General features: G+C 35.4%; 1 protein-coding gene across 1 annotated transcript; it reads right to left on the bottom strand.

Moving 5' to 3' along the window:
- Window positions 1-5486: 5486 nt before the first annotated feature.
- Window positions 5487-23733, bottom strand: LOC119985915 (nuclear cap-binding protein subunit 1-like). Its single transcript, XM_038830391.1, has 19 exons — window positions 23503-23733; window positions 23358-23417; window positions 22402-22458; window positions 21184-21255; window positions 18439-18501; window positions 17842-18018; window positions 16891-17022; window positions 16401-16467; window positions 15814-16013; window positions 13948-14018; window positions 13089-13173; window positions 12292-12360; window positions 12025-12143; window positions 11096-11234; window positions 9299-9799; window positions 7788-8087; window positions 6959-7137; window positions 6737-6848; window positions 5487-5759 (listed from the first exon to the last, which is right to left on the bottom strand). The coding sequence occupies exons 1-19, from the start codon at window positions 23584-23586 to the stop codon at window positions 5655-5657; spliced, it is 2592 nt and encodes an 863-aa protein (XP_038686319.1). The 5' UTR covers window positions 23587-23733; the 3' UTR covers window positions 5487-5654.
- Window positions 23734-24227: the final 494 nt, after the last annotated feature.

The raw sequence follows: 24227 nt of genomic DNA, 5'->3' as shown, positions 1-24227 counted from the left end.
GGAAAGGAAAGGAAAGGAAAGAGAGAAAATTAAGAAATTCGGGACAGGTTGGGTTTGAGGTTGGTGAAAATATTATTAAAATAAAATTTTTTTGAAGAAATTCGGTCAAACAGTTTTGTAACCGTCGATCTAGGGATAGTGTAATACAGGATTCTTTTAACTGATTGTTTAGGATAAGTATCACAGAAGTCCCGTAACTTATCAAAAATAATCAATTCAGCTCTCAAGCTTTTTTTGTGTCAAAAATGAACTCCTCGACTTCAACACACAATCCAAATAAACTCTTCAATCACTTTTTCGTTATAATGGAGATGAGATGGCCGTTAATTGGTGACGTGTAATTTTGTGTTTAGTTAATATTCCACTTTGGAAATACGATACTTTTTTATTTGTATTTTGTTATCACGTGAAAAACAAAAGAATCAAAAATCAAACCTGCAAGATCAATGGGTTTTGGGAGAGTGCAAACCTGCAACCTCAAAAAACAAAAATCCAACCTGTAAGATTAATGGGCTTTAGGAGAGTTCAAACCTGCAAGATCAAAAATCAGAAAAGGTTGTGAAAAAATAAAAAATAATGGGCTTCTATCGTAGCGCACGAATTGACCTATCAGAGATCTCAAATCTATCTTTGATGATGAAGTCATTAGATTCGTATTATTTTAACCCAGATTCATCACACTAGTCGATTATTTTAACCCAGATTCATCACACTCGTCAGTGATTTTTAATGGTTAATGGATAGAAGGACAAACGTGAACCATGTGTTGAAATCGAGGGGTTCATTCGGCACAAAAAAAAAAATGAGGGCTAAATGGATCATTTTTGATAAGGTAAGGGGCAATTGTGAACTTATCCTTTTTTTTTTATAGAGGTTAGGAATTTATGAATACTGACAGTAAATTTACAAAATCGAAAAGCAAGCACGGAATTCATATCGGAATGTATCTCTGTTCCGAATGCATTGGAATAACACTGTTCGAGTCTTTAATTGATATATTTTCATAATTTTGAAAAGAATCAGTCAATAGAAAAAAAGCAAAATATAACAAGATTTTGATATTGTTAATTATTATTATTCTAAATCTAAATATTTTCAAAAAAATTCATATATTCCAAATCAGATTTGGTCAAATATGATATACAAAAGTTTATTTAGAAAACATACTTACCTTAATTTTGAAAAGAACCAACCAATAAAAGAAAAAACCAAAATATGAATGGAACAAGATTTTGATATTTTTAGTTATTATTTCACTAAATCTAAATGTAAATATTTTCTTTCTCAAAAAAAATGTAAATATTTTCAAAAAACTTCCCATATTCAAATCAATAAATTAGACTTGATGAAATAATATGATATACATAATTTTTTGGTATAAAAGTACTTACTTTATTTTATTAATATTAATTAAGAAAGATTTTTATGAAGATCTAAAAAATGAAAACTACTGGATTAGAGTATCTATTTTATTATTACCTAAACAAAGGACGTTAAAATGTTAATTTTCTCCTATTTTATTAATACTAATTTATATTATTTGATATCAAATAAAAAAATTAATTACATACAAAATATATTATAGTTTATATATTATTAAAATTAATAAAATTAACTATGAATAAAAATAATTAATACAATATATTAAATGATAATTTGGTCCGTATACAGTTTACTACAATATATTTATAAAATTAATTATACATAAAAAATTAATATTACCTTTCAATAATTTTATAAAATTTATTAATCAACACTGAACCACATATCAATAATATATATATATATATATATATATATATATATACTTTTAAAATATATAAAAAAAATTTATTATTTTTATTCAAATATGTACCTTTTATTTAGTCTATATTTTAACTACCCACATGAGTTTTGAGATTCTAATGTAAATGTGAAATTTTTTTTAAAAAATATATATCAACCAAGTTTAATTCATAACAATTTTTCACAAGGATTTATCAATCGAGTAACGCTACCAGCCTCCAAAATATAATCTTCATTTTATCCTCAAATCTATGTGACATGTAAAATATCCATATTTAAAAAATTAAACACACATGTAAAACCCACTCATTCAACAATTCACATTGATTGGGGGTAAAATGTGGATAATATTTTTGGGGTTCAAGCATCAAAAATATGCTTTTTGATACAAAAGTTCATGTTTTTTGTTTTTCCTCTATAGTCTATATTCTGTTTACTCATTTAGGATATAAAATTAAATGCATAAAAGGTAATTAATTACACCAGGCACCAGCCAAAGGATTATAAAAGGCATAAATCTCCTTGTAAAATTAAATGCCTGGGCTCATAAAAGGCAAGTACCCCCTCCAGCCAAGGATTGCCTATTGGATTCTTTTTCCATGTTCAATTCTCAATTTAGGAATCTACCATTCATGTTACAAATTTGTTAAAGTTGTGATATTGCATCCATCAAAGAGAGCTTATGAATGCGGGATGCCCTGCGAAATATGAATATATGGGTATGTTTGGTAGATAATTTTGAGAGTAACATATGATAAATTTTATTTGCACACCATCAAACTACTATGTTTACACAATTTTTAATTTCTGTACGATCAATGAACACATATCATTTTTTAGGGTTTATGTAATTTATGTATGATCATGAACACATACCATTTTTTTTCACTGGTAGATGGTACAACTTGTATTCTTCCGTTTTATCTAAAAACACAACATAAAATGTCGACTACAAAGTTAAAAAAACATGGCTTCCATGTCGTTTTATTTACAATTAAACAGTAGCTACTTGTTGATTTACTATAATAAAATCAACAATTGCTCGTCAATTTTTCTTTGTAGAAGGTCATAAAGGAGATTACGATAAGTGGTGAATTAATAAAGGCTGATTGTACAAACGAATTTATCACATCATATGTGAGTATGACTTAACACATTTCTATCTAATTTTCTACAAGTTAGGGGCAACTTTGTCTACTCATTAAAACTTAGATGTAAACTTATAAAATTTTAGTATAAACTTATAATGTTGGTGTAAGTGGTGTAAATTTAATATTTTGATGGTGTGCAAATAAAATTTCTTATAACATATGTAGTAGTGTTTATCGTTTTCTGTGCTGGATAGGAGACATCACAATACTAGTTGCTTCTGATACTCACGTCCCACCAAGCGCGAAAAAAATATGCTAGAATCTTCTGCTCTGGACAGAAGATCTCACAATTCTGACTATTAGGAAGAGAAGTTTTGTTTGATTTGCAGGTGTTTCAGAGCTTGTTGTCAGCCCAAAAGATTTGATATGATTGTTTGTAGAATTCTACACTGAATCTGACCTCTGCACCAAACAGACTGCGCAATTAGAGAACACAAGGTGATGGCTTAAGGTTTGCCTTTTGGGAAAATGATTTAAAATGCCTGGAATGTCAATCTGGAAAAAAGCATGAAAACAGAAGACCAGTCATTGGAATGAAAATCTAAGTACTAGTTGGCACGGAGCCATGCTAAATAAAAATATAAGTGGCCAAAGCCATGCCTAAGAAAGCAAATAAAGGATTGAAGACGTTGGGTTTGTGTTTGACGCAGGGTGGTTTGCTGTTTATTCATCTTCTTCTTTTGTTGTGCTAAGATATGAGCACTTATTCTTCAAGGATATGTTGTGGGACATCATGGGAATCGTGACAAAATTGCTCTCTTGCTACTTGCTAGAATGATTGGGTTAGTGGGCTTTGTAACCGCAACCTTCTCTTGAATGTGAGAATGATGGCAGCATCTCTCTGGTCATGCTTCTTCTTTATGGAGGAAATGAGCTCTCTGGGAAGTCGTGGTAGCTTTTGCTTGGCGAGTCTTCATGCTTCATAGACGAAAACTTGGAAACAAGGCTTATGACAATCATTTCGTTGCTTCTTCTGCACGAAAGATCGTGTAAAAATGGATACTTTTGAGTGGTGTAGGACGAACATGGCTTGAGCTGCGTGGAGTCGTGTTTCAGCTAGAAACAACTTTGAGAGAAAACTGGGTTGTTCCGCTAACAGAATTCCATTTCTTCAAGACCCTCTTTGATGTAATCCAATTGAAATCTCGGTAGTTATCCAACGAATCACTTTTGAAAATAATTTATCCGTTAGAACCAAAACTCCCTGAATTGTAGCTTCTTGGACAACTGATGTTGGACAACCTTGGGTTTTGAGAACTAATCTCTGGATTTCAGGCTAGCAACCAATCATAAACCTACAAAATGAACACTGGTTAGTATAAAAATCTCCTTGCCTTCGTCACGTGTCACCATGAGATTAATCGTCTTTTGTGTATTGTGGGTCCCACTTTGTCACGTGTCAGCTAACTTGTAGGATTTGGTTTTGGTTATATGGTGGTACCATATATGCTAGTAAAAAATGATAGTAGATATGTTGCCTGAAATGCTAGTAATGTTTAGTTATACTTTTGTTGGTCACATATATACTGCTTTAAATATTTTGACAAATTATGTGTATAGGTATTATATATTTAAGTTGTAACATATTCAAATAAATAAGAAGCAATTTATAATATTAATAAAAATATTTAAATTAATTTTATAAACTAATTGGACGATGGTAAATCTCCAATTCCTATGATCGTGCACCCAAGTGGAGAAAAAGAAGTTAGACAGAGAGAGTTGGAAGAGAGGGATAGAGAGACTTGGGGGTGTCAATGGTCGTTTTTCGACATAAATTTAACAAACCAAAAGATCGGATTTGTCAATTTCTTTCGGTTTTTGATCGATTTTTTCGATTCGATTTCTAGTGAAGAAATATAAATTTTTTTTTTTACAAAAAAGATTAATCGATTCGGTTTTGATGATTTTTTTTAACTGCTTTAAGAGCGACAGAGAAGGAGGATTGATTAGGGTTTTTTTTTTATGAAAGTATTGTCATTACTCCAATATAAAATCAAGGACAAAAATTGTGCGTGCACCCAATATTGTCCAATGTGAAAATTGTCTCCATATTGTCAAAAACTTGCCTCAATTTTTGAGCTACAAAATTATTGTTTGATGCACCACAACCATGCACAAAACAAAGTATTCATAAAGACTTACACACTTATATTAAACGACAAATAAGACTGAACCATGCTGTTGGTCCATCACAAGGTTACAAATATTATGCGTACAATTGGTATTTCAGAAATGACAAACAGCATAGTTTTACCATAATTGTTATTTTTAAAATTAATTATTATGATACTTGAAGCATTTAGATTAAATTTGAATTAGCATCATGAATCATGAATAGATCCACAAACGATATTGGCCATAGACAAGGTAATGACGGTATGCAGGGAAACCAAACCCAGCATGCCTAATTCCTTCCTTCAATTGAAGCACCATTTTTTTCATCCATGATTCTAAATTTCTATGGCCAAAATTTTTTAGGCAAATCATAATACCATATCATGAGCGATATATATATATATATATATATATATATATATCCTGACAAAATAAAGGCAAAAATCCAACTTTTGGCAACCAACCACTATTTTTCAGTCATAAAAAGGCAAGAAAAGGGGAGGGGGAATAAGATGAGGAAAAATTGGTAATACAATTAAAAGCCTCGAACATGTTAGAACAATAAATTAAAATAGACAAATAATTCACCCATTATAAATCTCATTCATTTTGGCGACGCAGACCTGTGTAAACTGCATTACGGAAAAGAGGATGTGCATCTTCCGTGAATGCCTCCACGTCCAGCTTCTCGATGAGAGGCCATATCTGCCAACACGGTTTCAAACATGAGTCATGAACAAATAATATCAAACATCCTGTAGACAATCATGGCTTATTTTTGTTCAGAAGGAAAATATAAATTACGCAAACTCCACGGATAAAATAATTCCCATGTTCTATGCTAATGATGGAACAAGCATATAACCACCCCATGTATCTAATAACCAGGAACTGGATCAAGTTTTGTATATTTAGTAGCAGCCTTGAAATCGATTTCACCAAGCTTATGCACACTTCCAAGTTGGAGAACTCTCCTCGCACTTGGAAGTCAAGTTGCAAAGAGTGGACATCACATAACAAAATAAAACAGCAGAAATCATGATGGAAAGCAAAAATAACTTTTATATCATGTTTTATCAGTTTCGAAATTGTCCAAAAGCTTGAAGTGAAACCATTATAACCAATAATGGCTTCACAGAGAGGGAGAGATATCTTTGCTTTCTAGGGGACTGTTCTACACTTCTACTTGTACCCATGAAAGCATTTTGAGCAACTTCAGTTTCATTTTATCTTCTACAGAATGCAAAACATGGTTAAAGCTCAAAACCAGACAATTGCCTACATTCTCTCAAATAACAATTGAAATGTTGCATCGTCATGGGCACAATAAATTTAAATATCACTATAAACCACCTGGTCAAATGCAAGCTTCAGGAATGTTAAGCAAGAGATTGGCCAATGGTCCTTCGACGAACTGTTAATATTATCACCCAAACTACTTGGAGAATTCCAGTCACATATAGCAGGATGCATGCAATATTGGGTAGGATCCCAGAACGTGTGGAACAAAAGGAATTTGGGTGCGTGCTGCTACGGAGGCTTATATAGATGACAATTATCTAAAATTGGGCAGTCTTGATATGGGTGAATTTAAAAGTTGCAAAACAATGACCAAGAGAGACGGAGATGGTTAGCAAGACAACCGAGCCCCTACAAATTAGAATCCCCATCTCCATAGTTACCTCAGAAGCATATTGCCTTGAGAAAGCCTTGACATATCCCAAAGTTGATAAACACCACTGTTCCTTTTCACCCACATCATAGCCATTGCTTGCCTTCTCACCATTTGAGTGACTGTCATATTAAGGAACATTAAACGGTAAAGTACTCGGCTAAAATGGATTTCATAACATGAACATGTGAAACAAGAGGGGAAAGAAGAGGAGTTAAAGTAATGGTAAAACCTTTTCTTAGACATTCCATTCTCATTCTCCACCTCCATTGCTGATGACTCTTCCAGATCGACAGCCATTTCATCTGAATGAATAGACTTTAATGCTTGCAATGTTCCAACTTTAGATGCATCAGGCAAGCGTTCCATTAATACATTTGAGAAACTTTTAAACAATGAGAGGAACAAAGCCTGCACATGCCAATCATAATCGATGAAACGAGATCAGGTGCTGAATTGTAGTCACTGAAAATAAAATATATGTTTAACAGAAATTTCCAGCACATTTTTGACCAAAAGTTGTTGGAACATTATTGATAGGGAGGAGGGGGCAGAGCTTCTGGCATCGCCATGGGGGGTTGGGGAGGGGGGGGGGGGGATGCACATGCACAAGTAATTTATAGCACTGTGACAAATGATCGAAGGACTGGGGAGTCCAACACTATACCTTACTTAGGTGGCAATAACACCTAATGAATGAAGTAATACCAGGATGGAAATAATGTGTAATACCTACACAACCTCTGAATGTCTATCACCATTTGATAGAAGTGTTTACCAGTAAAGCAAGAGAGAAGTGGGACTACTCTTAGTGCCAAACCATCAAGATTCATCTAGTTCTCCAAGATAATTTGGTAAAACAAGGCATGAGTTTGACACTGCAGACAGATAATTTACAGAGATTCTTCCTACAAAATACTAACACTAAGCCTAGTGCAAATATGCAAAACCACCAAGATGAAATAGCAAATTTTTTATTCTTTTCTTATTAGAAAATAAATTGTATGCTGATGACAAGTAACACGGCAAAAACCACCAGAACCATCTTCAGTATTAATTACCTCCATTTCATCAATAGCTCGAACAAGAAGAGCCTCCTTGGCCTCTAAAGAGTCCTGAACAGATGCCTCCTCTTCTTTTGCCCTGTCATGATGTGATTTTAAACGTTTCAACCTTGCAGGGTTTTCACCAAGAGTGGGTTCACCATCAACCAGTGTAAGTTTTGACTCAGCAGCATCTAGCTCTGCTTTTGCCTTTGCTAGAGTTTCTTTTGCTGACATTACACCCTTCTTAAGAGATAAAATCTCTCTTCTTAAATCAGAGATGCGATTATATGTCTTGCTAACAGCATTTCTTAGGACCTGTAGATTGGAAAAATGAAGAAGATAATACTGTACGTACGCACAAACACACAAGAGAGAGAGAGATGCTCTGTGCTACTTCGAATTCAAATGCTTTGGATATTAGCTGATGTGGGATAGGCAAAGGTATAAAAACAAGATGAGCACAGATAAACTGAGCATAGTAATGAAACCCACAGGGTTTAATCAAAAGGTAAATCGATCAAACTAATTTTTGATTTTGTTGTAGGCTGGGGGAAGATATTGGAGCCCTAGTAAATACAAACAGGATCAATTTTGGTTTAGATCTTTGCCTCATATAGAGCAAGGCTAATCCTTTGTCCTAGGATGAAAACTTATCACATTTCAATGAATTAATCATGTGGCTTATAAAAAAAGAAACAATTTTTGAAAAAAGATGTAACTAAATCTTTCCTTTGCACAGAATCAATTTGGGTATCCCAGTTCAATTTTTCTATTTATTTGGTTTGCTTCAGTTTTGGGTTTCACAAAGTTCCAGTTTGGTATTTGAGTTTGAGACTGTAAAAAGCCCGCAAACCAAACTATTTAGCAGGGAGCTTTAGCATATAGTATTAGTATACTCGGATATCAACTTTAACCCCCCGAATGCTCTCTTTCTTTTTATTTACATAGACATCCACTCCACCCTCCTTCCTCCTCTCTTCTCTCTTCTATCCAGCTGCCGTATCTGCTTTCTGCAGCCCCTACCTTAATGTTACTCTATCGTTGATCTGTCCACCCTCTCTTTTTGTTCGTACAGCAGTTTCTATCTCTCTTCCCATTTTGTCTCTCTCTATGGAGCTAAATATCCCTCTGTCCACTCTTCCTGCTGCAATGGTACAATCACTCACTATTTTACTCATCTCTTTCCCTATATGGAACTCTACATCTCATTCAATTTTTATTTGATTATCAATGGAAAATTTTTATTAAAAAAGACAGCAAGAAAAGCCATGCAACTTGGGCAAGATTTTAAAAAATGCTAATAAACAAGTCATTACAACATAAAATTTTAAACTTCTTGAAATAATTCAATATGTGTTTTCTATGTGATTCTTGAATCAGATTGGGTGTAGAGTTTTCAAAAGAAGACATCCTCTCACTTCTTTCCTAACTATAAAAATTTGTCATATATTTGAAAGTCCTGGCCAAATCTTATTGTTGAGCATTTTTGTTAGAAACCAAAAAAGAAAGGAAGAGTGTTGATGTACCTCCCAAGGGCGATCTGATGTGTGAAACTGCTCAATGTTTAAAGTAGAGAAGACCCATCTCACAATAGCTAAATTGGATATAAGACGATAACCCATCATTCTATCAATGGCTATAGCTGTCATTTGGGAACTATTCTTCCAATAAAAACTCACTTCAACTATGAGCATGACCTGCTTATCATGATCAGGACAGATCCTTGCAATGACTTGGCCATATCTCTCCAGTATAGTGATCAAATGGGTGAAACTTTTTGATCCGATATCAAGGAGAGTTTGTACAACCACTTTGAGTGTAACTTCAAAACCATGAGCAGGAAATACGCTTTCTTCAACCCAAGAAATTATGTCACGGGCAGTTTGCCTTCCTTTCACCTTGCTGCTAAGTTCTGTAGAGAGTGCATGTTCTTCGGTTCTTTCTCTACCATCTTCAACACTATAACTGAAATTTGGACCACCCCTTGGGGGAAGCAATTCTTCCAAAGCAGGTGCATTCTCAATGCTCTGTATAGGCATTTATCACAAAGGAAGCAAAAAATAAGGGAAAGGGAAAAATTATCCAATCAAAGTGAAACAACACAATGTTAATGAATAGAAGACATGTTAGTCATGATTATGTTTTTGACTTGACTTGACCGTATATTATTTTCATATAACGGGGGAGAGGATGAGTCTATATATACCACCTACTACACTTCAATCCATCACTCAGGAAAAGATGCAAACTGGCAACATCATTGATGATATATGTGCAATAAGTGGGACTAAAGTAAGCTTGAAGAATCATTTCCTGCATCCACTGGTACAAAAAAAATTCTTCCGAAAGTAAACTAGTTAAACTGATGAAAGGAAATTGGTCGTAAGTTTTAATGCCCTCTTCCATAAAACTTAAGTTAACATAGAAATATTGTGCCCCAATCTGAGTTACTGAATTTTTTCCAGACAAGATAAACTTTAAAAAAAATCACAGCATATGATATTTGTAGTGAAAAGTATCAAGGCACCAGTGTTGAATATTTCAAATGTAAAAGTATGGATTGCAAGACATTCCGACACTAAATTCTCTTTGAAGTTTATTGATTTTCCCACAAAAGATTAATGCAAGATGATAAAATTCTCAGATATATGGCAACATTACTTTGCTCTCATCACAAACTCAATAAATGCATATCATTAACTCCACCTATTGAGGGATAAATAAATTTCAATTAACCTTCGAAAGGTTGATTAGCATGTCACAACCCTAAGGGCAATTGCTTACAACCAAGGGGAAATGAGTATCTCACGGCATTTGCACAAACCTTTTAATACAAAAACTTGAAAGGGAAAATAAATGATGAGAGGTTGAGAGCCAAACTAGAAGATAAGATAATTTGAAAACACGGCACCAAACCTCCACTAACATGCAGAAGAAAAAAAAAGGTTCAGAATCCATCACAAACTAAGAAACACCAAGACTTTAACACCAAAGTAAGCATGGCTTGAATACATACATATATAAGTTGGTAGATAATATTGCATATGTACATTGTATATACTGGATTATTATTTTTCCTGTTTTTATCCAGATATATAGCTCTTAAGTTATTACATGATTGATCCAGAAAAGATTGTAGTAAAAGGATTTAAAATCCATCAACAGAAAATCTGGGAAGAAAATTTTCTAAGTTGAAAATGCCAGGCCTCATTAAGTGCACAAGGTACCAAAATCTTGATAAATTTTAGAAGTGCAGAACAATTATGATAACCTTTTGGAAACCCTGCCCAAAGATAGAAAGAGGCTTCAGCATCAACTATTACCTGCTTAACTTTGTCCCAGTATGATAGACGAACTTCTCTTTCCAGAACCTCTTGAACAAAAACCCTTTGTGGAGCCCATTTTGGAAGGTCTAAAACAAAAGCCCATTCTTCCCATGGCCAGATGAACTGAAAATTAGATCTGCAAAATCAGAAATTCATTACTAAATAATACTCCAACATAAAGATAAAAAATTTTGTCAAATCAAAATGCATTTAAATAATGCAGGGCATAGGCAGATAATTATTTTCCAATCAAAAAAGTCCCAATCGAAAATTATTTTCCAAATTTGCATTTAGACATTGTAGATGGCAAAATGGGAAATCCAAAAAAGTTACTTCATTTTATTTTGTTCTCAAATCTTTATGGAGACTTCCATGCACTTTGCTTAACTTGTCTAATCATGGAGCATTTCATAAACTTCTAGTTTAACCTATATACTCCAAATAAATATTTTCAACTCCATCACTATTTTAGCTCATCCGCTCCCGCCAATCGTCATAACTTCTACATTTATTTGAAGCCAAATGATTTCTCAAAGGGCCCTCACAAAATGAGGTAAAATTTAAATCTCATCTAGCAAGGCCAACTAGAAATTAAGTATATAGCCACATTATGCAAATTCAAACAGCGTTTTCTTGATTAAGATGGGAATTTTATTGTGAACTATTTTAGAAACTAACTTCTCCACTTATTGATTATTAGTCAATCAACAACATTTCAATTTAGCGGTACCCTCTCACATCCTTGTCAGCTTTTCCCACCTAAAAGAAAAGGTTTTACAGCATAAATTTCATAGTCAGATATTACAATATAACAATACTGGCCAAAAAAGGAAGGAGTTCATAGGCAACAGTACTTGCAGTATTCCTTAGTGCTTTATTGCTTTCTTTTAAATGAAAAAAAGTATGTTACAGAAGTCTACACTTACAGGTGGTGAGAAAACCAAAGTACGAGTCTTGTCCGACACTCCATATCTAAGTCAGCTATTTTCTCAAAAAGACATCGGACTGCTCCAGCCACCACTGCAGGAAATGCCCCAGGAAGAGCCTACAAATGAAAACTCACATTTATAATGCTAATGACTATGCTAAACTGTTATCAATTTCTATACTGATTTCGCTTGCGGATTACACTGAAGGGCTGAAAAAACTTATACAGAAATCCAAAATGAGGAATCTAATAGCTTCCACGTCACCTTGCAGAGATCCATAATAACCAAGGTGTAATATATTGGCTTGAATGGTGGGTGTGGTAGCAGAAGTAACTGCAATAACAAAGTCAAAAGGTCATTTGTACAGGAGAGACACACATAAATCAAGTCTGATTACCATAAACATAAATGCTCAAGCCACATTCATCAAGTGAAGGAAAATTAGCATGCACCCAGAAAACAGAAATCTGCAAAACAAGAGCAACACTTTTGTCCAGTTGCAAGCGTCTCTAGGATTCCCAAGGGAAGAACGATTAAAAAATAGAAATAAAATATTCCTACATTGTTTTTCAATTAATTATGAAATATGTCATAATGTCAAGTGTAAAAAAAATATTTATTAGGCCTGCATGAACACACCTATGATCTTTCCTTCCGTCATAATCAATTGAATCTTTCATCTGTGTTTTTTACTCTTTTTGAGAAAACACCCAACTCTCATGATCATTTTATCACGTTCTACATTGACTGGCTAATAACTCTTCAGCATTACCACCAGGATAAGACTAGTACTTTACAAGCTTACTCATGAAAGAGATTCAATATGGCAGAAGTACAGTCCACATCAACCAAACTTCTATAACCATGCATGGCACTATGGTCCAAAGAGACTATTTATCCCAAATTGTATAGCAGTTTGAGCAAACAGCTTAACCCATCAAATATGTCAATCTAAAGCCAGGATTTATTGTACTCAATAAGTCATTGCAATAACCATGAATTTAAGAGTTCAACTCTCATTCAATCACAGCGAGCAATCCGGCGTAATAATAAAGCACTACCTGAGAGAATATCGTCTCTGCCATAAGATACTCATAGCGGAAGGGCACGGGCAAGCTGACCATAAACGAAGCACATTCCTTTCGACTAGCTTTGCATAAAACAATAAACACAAAAAATTGACATCAAATTTAAGACTATTTGTTCTTGAAGGAATAGATGTTTAGTGCAACAGCTCCAAGAAGGAGCAGAAAGGATTATATGACAGGCAACCTAATACTGTCAAAGAAATATCTACGGAGATCGTTAACCCCAATTTTACGGAAATAAGCCAGTTAATCATGATAGCAGAGAATTAGAAGAGATGATCACGATTCACGAAGTTATTAGGGATATGTCAGCGTAATACAGGTTAACTAATTGCTGCATGCAAGCATTAAAGGATACAAATAATCAATAAGAAAATAATATTAGAAATGCTCTTATAACCTAAACCAATCCACTGACATTCAAGCCGCTGCATAACCCCTCACCGCAATGCCAGTACCACAAAAAATACTACCAAGTTGAAACATTATCTATTTAGATTGTTGTCTACTGGCACATTTTGGAGTGAGAAGCTAATGCGCAGGCATAAGATATTCTGTAATTCAGATTGTGTACTATCTTCCATGAGAGGAGACTCATTCCATTTGCAGCTATGTTTTCTTTGTCTAATGCAATGAACACTGCTTGCAGGGTACCCAATAGAAGAGACAAACTAAGATCATCATCAAAAACCTTTATCTCAAAAAGTGTGCTGGGTTCAACTGCGTGAATTTAAACAAAACTAAGAGGCCTCTTTCTAACTGTAAGGACACCATATGAACAAACAACACAACAAAAACCATCATCAGCTTAGATCAATATTGTTTCACAAACCAGCCATTGAAGAACAACAAAACATCCAGCAGATACTCTTCAACGACGAAGCGATCTATAGGCTGAGGATCCTGCCATTTAACATAATAAATGATTAAGATGAGCAGCGAGAAGAAAGGAAAAATAGTCATAGCATCAACCACTGCCATAAAAATATGCAATGCAAAATAGTTTATGCTTAAGAGCAACAGATAAACAAATATTGGTTTGTAACAAAATAAATATAAGAAATTATCATAAAGATATTAATATTAACAAGTTTGATTTAACTATAAATTTTTAAATTTTTAGTGAAAGAACTCTAATTTCCCTTAATCTAAGAAGCACCGATACGGGTGCGGGGATACGAGATACAGAGATTCGGCATTTCTTCCAAAAACTAGGATACGGGTGCTGCAGGATACGAAATACATAAATATATAAAAATTTTATTTATATAAATATGTTTATATACATTTATTCAACAAAATAACTATATAAACCAAATTCCATCTCTCACTCTCTTTCTCTCGTGTCTCTCACCATCTTACTTTATTACATTTATCTTCTCACTATGAGTTTCAACAAAATCTAAACGCTTGGAGTGAAGTTAGAGAACAAAATACCTTGAGAATGGAGTGAAGATTTAGAGGGGGAAAGGGGAGGGGGGGGGGGACTGTTAGAATAGAGATTTATCCGGCGTCGGCATCGCCGCCCACAGCACCCAAATTGGTCTGTGTGGTACTCTCATATTGTGTATTGAATGCCCTTCTTTGCAATGGGCTAGGGCTAATAGGCTTTGGTTTTGTTTTTAAGTTAACAAATAATTGGTGTATCATACGGGCTTAATAATTTCAACCCAAATTTATTAAGTTGAGAATTTGGCCCAGGAGTACTCAAGAAGTATCCCAGTCGTACTACGCCGTATCCAAGCCGAATCCGAGCTGTATCCCATATTTAAAAAAAAATAGGGTGCGGCTGTTGGCACACCCGCACTCAAAACGCACCCAGTGCGGGTGCCCAAGGCATATGAAGATACTAGTGTAGTGCTTCCTAGCCCTTAATAGAATGGATTGAAGTGTCTTGAACAATACGGATTAGTGTGAAGCCACTACTACAAAGGAAGGAGGTGGAGACGTGAAGATTAATGATAACAAGGTAATTATAAAGCTCAAGTCATATAAAATGTGAAAAACACAAAATTGCTGTTCAAAAGCAACAGCTGAAATCCTACCAACTCCCATATATTAAACATATGTCAATAATTAAACAGCCTGCATATCAGTCTTAAATCAATCACCGCTCCCATATTCTTCATATTGATTATTGAATGCAACATACAGAAGACGTAGGCACCTATTCAATTTCCATGAATGGTGATGCCAGTCAGCCAGGTATCTAAACACATAAACAGCACAAACCAGAAATATCAAGTTTGCAAATCCAGCTCATGACACAGGCTTTCTTTTTTAAACTTCATCTTGCTTTACTTTTTATCTTTTACAAATAAATTCAATTTGTTAATTAACAGAGTACAGAGATGAAATAAATAGAAATTGATCATTTATTGTTTTAAAGCAGTCATTTATCTTCCTAAAGCTAGATTACCAATATAATGTCCTCCCAAAAGAGGAAAAGAAAAGAGCCTCTGAGACATGATCGCATGAACTTGACAATGGTAGCAATCTACACATATCAACAATATGTGTTGTATACGACTTATGAGGTCCACATCAAGATATATAAAAGAAATGAAAAGCAACATGGCACCCTCTTGGTGCCTTGCAAAAAAAGTTTAATTTCACTCAAAAAAGCAAACAAAGAACAAGAGCTCTCCATCAACAAATATAAGCATGATCATATGTAATTAAGGATGTACTAAGGTACCTCAGTTTTACTTGCAGGAAATATATTGAGCCTGTGTATCCTTAGAGGATACTTCAACTCTGCCTCATGCTTTTGTTTACCATAAATTGTTGCAGAAAATTGAGAGGGCAAATGTGGCTGCTCAGGACAGCTGATAGGCCCAAACTCATGTGACTTTCCAGCTACCAGTTGAGCTTCAAACGAAAGGTGAGGTTTTGGAACTGGCAATTGAATATATAGACAGTGGATTAAGCGGTGATTTTAAGTGGAAGCTATATAACATTGTCACAAAATAGGCCTATCGTAACATCATCCAAACATTTTTTTACTACATTGAACCTCTCCAACCCTTGCAGAAAAAACCACAGATACCAGCAATAGTTCACAAACTAAACTACCAGAATCAATTAGTATAATCATGCAATGACCAAACGGATATATATATATATATATAACTGGGAGTCTTGGATATTACTAAAAGCGACACGATTAAAAATATAACCAGGCCAAAAAGTAAGCAAATTAAATATTTTACGTGAGTATCTTGAACGTGAACCAATCAAAAGATAATATATATCATGAGGGCTGAGGCTAAAAGTTAAAATTACCACTGTCAACTTTCCACCCATTGTTCGATAGAACTTGTATCCGACTCCATAAATCTTCCAAGAAATCCTGGCATTGAAGAAATATTTCGTAGAGGGGGAAAAGACAATCATTTTCGAGAATAATGCATCTGAAAATAGGTGTTGAAATTGTTAAAGGAACCAGCGTTTTAATCAATCATGCATCTTTCAAGTTTGTGCCAGAAAATCAATCCTTGTCAGATAACGAATGCTGTAGTTTTCATAATTATACAACAGGCCAATATTGACAATCATGTTTGAGAATAATGTATCAGAAACATAGGTGTTGAAAATTGAAATTGTTAAAGGAGCCAACGTCTTAATCAATCATGCACCTTTCAAGCTTGTGCCAGAAAATCACTCCTTGTCAGATAAAGAATATTGTAGTTTTCATAATTATACAACAGGTAAAGGCCAATATCTAAGCAAGCAACGAATATTCCATGAGAAATATACCACAGGAAAACAATACCTTTTCGACAACATCGCTTCCAATTTCATTTCCATCTTCGAAAAACGATAATCCAGCATCAGAGAGGTGTCTTCTAATGCTCAAATAGGCTTCTACGCCGACCACTACTCTCTCAATCTCTTCAGGAACTTGCTGCATTGAGGTTATTTCCGTTAGAAGCGAGCAAGAGAGAGAGTATTCACCGATATACAAGTGAAAGGAAGAGAGCTAATAACTTTTCATTCAAGTTAAGATTGCTTCTATTCAAAATTTTTAATCTAAGGTAACAGTGGATATTTCATTCAGTTTCAGCAAAAAGCAAATCTTATTCAACAGATGAAATTTTCCACCCACATAGCTCTCATATTCAAAGCCACGAGAGTAGATCTTACAGTGTAAGGGATAAGCTATGCGCCATAAAAGTTCACCTTTTCTAGAGTCAACTGTGAGTCGGTCATCTAGAAGAACCAAAACCCTAAACCCATCACTTGTAGTATATGTAAAGGTTCCTAGGGATTCTATTATTTCATAATCCACCAGAATGAGCAATATCGGGGAAGCACAGAGGAACTATAAAGCGCATAATGTTGATGATAGTATTATCAAAACGAATATAATACTGGCGTTGGAAAGTACAGACGACCTCCTTGGACTGTGTGTCCAGTAAGCAAAGCAGAGTAAAGAAAGTAAAAAACAAGAGCATCAGGCAAGAAAATCCACTGCCAAGTACCCTTTCTACATGTAGGGCAAATAGCAACCAGCATTTCTCAATTAACCAAACAAGTTTGACACCTATGGTTATGATTGAGTCAAATCCACCAAAATCCAGAAGTTCAAATTCTCAAATGGATTTGATTTCACGTACAAAATAATGCGCGTATGATCTCATTAATAATTATATCATTTTATTCACAATAGTCAATACATCGAAATTCATAAAGTATTATCTTAATCAACTATAATCAGTATTACCTCAAACAATTCTAATCCACCCCATGGAAGACATGATAAAATGCAAGCGACATAAAAGTCAGCTCTTGGTTGCCAGCAGGGATTTCCTTTCTCCTCATCCACTGTTGTGGCAGCAGAAGACAGTAGTGTTTCAAAGACAACTACCAGGGAACCAGGTTGAAGGACCTTACTGCACATCTATAAAACAAAAAAAAAAGAAGAAAAAGAAACAAAACAATGAATTAAGAAACCACCTGAAAATTGATCAACGATGAGGTTTCAAAACTTGGGTGGCTCTATTACATTCAACACAGGAGGGGATAATACGCGTTTAAGGAGGTAAAGGTGCATTGACAAAAAAACTTAAAAAACAATATGTTTATTACGGCACCATGTCAACTAACTTTTTACTAGGCAATCCTATTTGTATGATTTTGAGATCAACTTCTGAAACTATTTTATGCATATTCGAAAGTACAAAAAACTATATATGTTTTTGCTTTCATAGGGTATACTAGAAAGATTGGAAATAAATAGGATTCATTTTTATTTCCAAGATGAATCACTGCATTATAAAACAAATTCCAAATTGTATAACAGCAATAACACTATACATACCATAACAGTCAAAAATCGCATCAAGATACGAATCTTGTCACAATTTCCAGTATCCAAGGCATCCTGAAAAGTTCACTAGAAAGAGAGTGAGCATATCTATGAGCGAGCAAAGGAAAGGAGGGCTACAAGAACAATAATATAGGAAGAGAACGGTGCCAGATTGCTAATTAAATCCAAAACAACAACAAAAAAAAAGAATTGGAAGGCTTCCAAAAACAAATTGCAGAATATTTCACAAGACATACCATACTGTAATAAATGAGATAACTACTTCTATAATTCAAGTGTTTTTAAGAGGCGCAACTCAGGGCAAGGAGGTTCAGGCTTGGACAGCTGTTTGGACTAACAATTTATATACTGTCATTCGTTACTTTTGTGGCAAAATCCACCAATGTTTTTTTTCCTGAATGGACATTTAGATGTTCTCAAGTATCATAAACCTTTCTTTCTTTGCAGTAACCAATTTCACCAAACAATCAAATTGTACTAAAATCCTTACACGGGTTTGATCACATTTAGAAGGCGTATTTGGAGAGGAAGAAAAAAAAGGAAGAAAAGCTGCTGCAGTCGATGACAGACACAGGGTTGGTTGGATCCAGATAGCCATAGAATCATTCAGGGTCACAGCATTCTATGATAAGAATCATAAGACTTGCTGTTTGTTGATATTTATTGAGTTTGATGGAGTTTAGCTGACTGAATCCATAGACCATCAAAGTCACCATCACTGGTACTTTTTTTGACTCTATAGTAGGTATAGGTATTGCTGTATTGGTATTGGTATTTGTAGTTTGTGTGAAATCAGCTTGCTTTTGAAGGGAGTTTTCATTCTACCAATTCCTTCAACCACTCGTCATTGTGAGAACCGAAGGTTTAGGGTTTAGGGTTTATGTACAAGTGAACTGCATGCGGCCACCATTTGAGGGATATCATGGTCATTCCAAGTCCGATGAAAGTCTTCAAGCAAACTAAAGTTTAAAGAGTGGTGCACGAACCATCACCTTTGTACAGAGCTTAATTAATTGATTTTTTGTGCAAGTGAAAATTAAAATATCATACATACATAAATGCCTTATTAATCGATTTAAAGCCAAATAATCTTCTTATTTATATTGCATTTTTTGAGGTTCAAGATCAATTAAGAGGCTTGCTTCTTCTTTTCCCCCTAGTCGTAATTTACATGTGAGTATGAGCTACTTAACCATAAACAAGATTATTCAAATACCAATGATTTGATAGCAAAAGTAGCATGCATAATAAACATGGTAGTTAAATCATAAAATCGAATTGGAATCAGAAAAGGGGTGTAAAATCGGAAGATTTTACATACTATGTAAAATGTAGAATAAATCTCAATACCAAGACATGTTCCAGCAATAACATAACACATAATGCAATAACAATTATAATGTAACACATAAAACCATGTTCCAACTTCCAACAACCAAAACATGTAAAGTAATAAAAAAAATATGAACTGATATGAACAGAATAAAAAAAAATTAATTCAAATGATACACTAAACTGTGTTGTTTCAATGAGAAGAAAGTTGGACTATCAAAGAACATAAATCAAGAGCAAAGTGTGCCCTATGAGAACAGTTCAGACTTCAGAGAAGACCAGAGACATGACAGACAAACAGGAAGATGAAGACGACCCTAGCCTTCTATCAACTAGTCGAAATGATTGCAGACAGAGAAATGATGAAAACAGATGGGCCTATACACTATAGCCTTTTCATGCGAAGATGGGTATGGGAAATCTAGGGCTGTGCTTGCAAATGCGATGAAGAATTCGCGTTTTCATGTGAAGAAGACAAGTAGATAACTAAAGGACTTGGGCTTGAAGAAGAAAATGAGTCGGAAGAACACAATGGCCCGAAAGAAGATTTGGGCTATTATTAAGGAAAATGAAATAGTTAAAATCGTGTGTAAAATTGCTATTTTGATGATTCTATGTGCGATTTCACACGATTTTGAGAGGTTTGCGATTCCACCACTATTCTACTCAGTTTATACGATTTTAACGGAATCATGATGTTTAGACATTAATTATTGGGGATTAATATTTCGATGTTCATCATTACTCATTAGTGAGATATTGGTAAATTACGGCATCCAACCTCTGAAAGTTCTAGTAGTAAGATAGTTTTGTGTTCCCTCTTGAGCTGGGAGTACTGTTGGAGTGTTCTTTTACTTGTGTCAGAGGGAGGAAATGAAAGAGCATTTTTTATTATCAAGGTAGTTCAAATCTTCAGTGCTATCATGCACTTGCAAGCAGAATCAGCAAAATAAAATTTATCCTCAAAGCTCAACAACAATCTCCCCAAAGCAGGAAGTGCATGAGAGAGAGTTTCCAGAAGAGACAAATCCAGTACTTCCCAACAAGAATATGATTTCATTATCTGTAGTAAGTTAGAAACATGAGATAACAAGGAAAGTAGCAAACAATCCACTTTAATGGCATCAAATTTGAAACCAAATATTTTGACTAAGGTAAAACTTATATCTAATTATATATTACGGTTTCCTCTGAGGAGCACCACTAGCACAAGTGGTCAAGCTCCTCACTATTCTGACCAAGGACAGAGGATCGAATCACTATCCAGTTGAACAATCAAAAAAATTAATGAAACAGCATCAAGGTTTAGATCTATGTCACATCAGTTCAACAATAAACGTAATATAAGGACCAAGGTAAATATCCCAATGGCCTACAATTTATGCAAGTGCAAGACTTACTCACCTGAAAAGCAGTTTGAGTACTCTCCACTAACTTTTTAACAAAGTCCTCATTCTCCAAATTCAATAAGCCAACCTGAGAAAGTAAAAGAGAAAGATGTAAAACAATCGCAAGAAATCTCCAAATTCAATAAGCCAACTTGAGAAAGTAAAAGAGAAAGATGTAAAACAATTGCAAGAAGTGGCTTCATACAAATGAAGATAAAATTCGCCTTCAGTAAATTTGCCGAAAGAAATATCCCAAAAAAAATTTGGATAACACGTGACGGATTGATAGGATTGTCCCACATCGAAAGATGTGGGAGCTAAGGTGTTGTTTATAGGGGGAGGTATGGGCCTCCCTTAGTACCCAAGGTTTTCTAATATGGGCTGGGAGGCCTTGAGTACAGCCGGCCCATATGGGTGGGTGTCGGTTGGGCCTTGGGTGCTGAGCGTGTATGGGCACGACTCTATCAATATTGATAGGATTGTCCCACATCGAAAGATGTGGGAGCTAAGGTGTTGTTTATAGGGGGAGGTATGGGCCTCCCTTAGTACCCAAGGTTTTCTAGTATGGGCTGGGAGGCCTTGGGTACAGCCGGCCCATACGGGTGGGTGTCAGTTGGGCCTTGGGTGCTGAGCGTGTATGGGCACGACTCTATCAATGGTATCGGAGCATGATCCTGTTGTGCCTTCAACTTGGGACCATGCCTGCGGAGTGGCCGGCCATGGTGCTCGACCAACGGGGGTGCGCCTGCCTGCCGGAGTGGTTGGTCATGGTGCTCGACCAACGTGGGCGTTGGTCTTGAAGGGGAGGGTATTGATAGGATTGTCCCACATCGAAAGATGTGGGAGCTAAGGTGTTGTTTATAGGGGGAGGTATGGGCCTCCCTTAGTACCCAAGGTTTTCTAGTATGGGCTGGGAGGCATTGGGTACAGCTGGCCCATATGGGTGGGTGTCGGTTGGGCCTTGGGTGCTGAGCGTGTATGGGCACGACTCTATCACGGACATGCATCAAAAAATAAAACAGAAAAATGCCTTCTCAGTTTCTTTCCAGATAATTTTCAATACAAGTGCAAAGCTCTCTCAGCTTGCTCACGTCTCTTCTAAGTACCATCTACGTACCACATATTTAGATGAATGCAAGTCAAATATGGGTAGCTTGTAGCTTAGAAAGACAAAGCAGTACAACACTGACTTGAAATGATGACATGCCATAAGAAAGATGTAATAGTACATTACCACTGTCCCATAAGAAGGAATTTTGTGAGGTATCTGCTCAGCGCATTGGAGAACGAACTGTCAGGATAAGAGGAAAAAGTGAAGTAAATACACAAACCTAAAGTGCATAACAGTAGAGCCATCTTAAGGGTTAGAAGAAGAACTATTAGCTAACATTTTATCCTTCACAAATATACACAGGTAAGCACAAAATAATGAAATATGCTTAAGTTTATTGGACTGGACTTCAACATAACTCATGAAAGCACTCTCACAGCTCATAAACATAAAAATTACTGGAATTCAACAGAGAGACAGTGTATATTATCTACATATACAGATGATTTTCATCCAATATTTGACCTTACAAAGAAATCAAGCAATTATCCACCTGATGTTCAAGATCTTCCCTATTGATTATTTGAGGCAAGTATTTCTTACAATACTTACTTGAACAAATAGGTAAATATGATGATTTATTTTGTTTCATTCCACATAGTCATTTAACAGAGTTTCAATTCACAGGGAAATGATAAGTGCTACTATGTTAATCAGATTATTCAACAAAAAGACTTCAGACCCATAAGGCTATAACCACCCTCCAGGGTAGCCCTCTTTCTCCCCTCAATGACAAATTGGTTGTTCAAGATCTTCCTTCTCCCTCTCTATCTACATTAATACTCCATAATTTCCTACAACAAGCACACTTGCTGGTACAAACTTTGCTAAACTTTTTAGGTTAACATAAAATCCATAAATTCGCTACTGCTTTTCAAGCACCTAACGCTGGTAATGAAAGCGTTGAGCAATAATATAGGATGATGAACTCGAAACTATTACCTGGATAAACAAAAAAAACACTGCTTATTTCTTCTCGTCCTCAAATCATAAATTATTTCAGGTTTTAATAATTTATCGTTCCTAGGGCAAAAGCGGGGAATTCAAAAATCGAAAGACAAAAATAGACAGAGCATTACATTCAAAATATCATCAGGAGAGTGTTCCAAATCCCTCCGAAGAGCCGAGAAGCATGTTTCCTGCGAATTCGAAATCAAAATAAAAATTCGCGACTCTAAACATATTCGTATGCGCACATTTATAGCTATAGAGAGTGATACGCACAATGTGGTCTTTAACTTCAGAGCTGGTGCCATACTCGGGGGACTTGTCGCCGATCCTCAAAAGCAGACTCTTCCAGCTACTCATGGTTCGCAAATTCCGAAGAGACTGGTTTTCTGTGTTCCGGCAAGTTCATGCGACCAAGTGGAGAAGATTGAACAAGAGTGAAGGAGGGGTTTGGTGCTCGTGGGGGGTTTAATGGCCTGCACAAGGAGAACAAAGGGAGTACGGTTTCGACTTTCGAGCCCCAAGCCCTAAAACGAGTTACACGGGCCTGGGCTTGCCCTAACGACATCTTTTATGAGGCCGCCAAGAAGGCCAGAACAATGGAACTTGGGTCTCAAACCCTAGGCCCAAAAAAACCGATGCGGCAAACGACCTATCCGACGTCTTCGACAACGTCATCACAATACTGTCATCACTGTTGGACTCCCCTCGACGAGCTCTACCTAACCTCCTAGCCTTTCTTAGTCTATAACAGTCACTGGAAGTAGATGACCCGTTTTTGACTCAGTTGTCCGATTTGATGACTCATTTTCTGAACTGGTATATAATTTTATTTTAATATGTTGTATTTTATTTTAAAGGTATTATTTAAAAATACATAAGATTATGGGCTTGGGTGTTTCTTGGTATGGGTTTGACCAATTGATGTTTGGATTGGGCTGGGTATTTTCCTTGGTCCATTGAAAAAAAAAAGGTTTGGATATTTTAAAATGTTTGACCTG

This window comes from Tripterygium wilfordii, chromosome 19 (assembly GCF_013401445.1).
Source record: "Tripterygium wilfordii isolate XIE 37 chromosome 19, ASM1340144v1, whole genome shotgun sequence".
NCBI lineage: Eukaryota > Viridiplantae > Streptophyta > Magnoliopsida > Celastrales > Celastraceae > Tripterygium > Tripterygium wilfordii.
This window is presented reverse-complemented; position numbering and strand designations above follow the sequence as displayed.

Coding starts and splice junctions, on each gene's coding strand:
- LOC119985915 (XM_038830391.1), bottom strand. CDS start 23,586: ATGAGTAGCTGGAAGAGTCTGCTTTTGAGGATCGGCGACAAGTCCCCC. Junction 12,144..12,291: donor TTATTATGGATCTCTGCAAG/GTGACGTGGAAG, acceptor TTTCATTTGTAG/GCTCTTCCTGGGGCATTTCC. Junction 11,235..12,024: donor CTTTGGTTTTCTCACCACCT/GTAAGTGTAGAC, acceptor CTGATTTTGCAG/ATCTAATTTTCAGTTCATCT.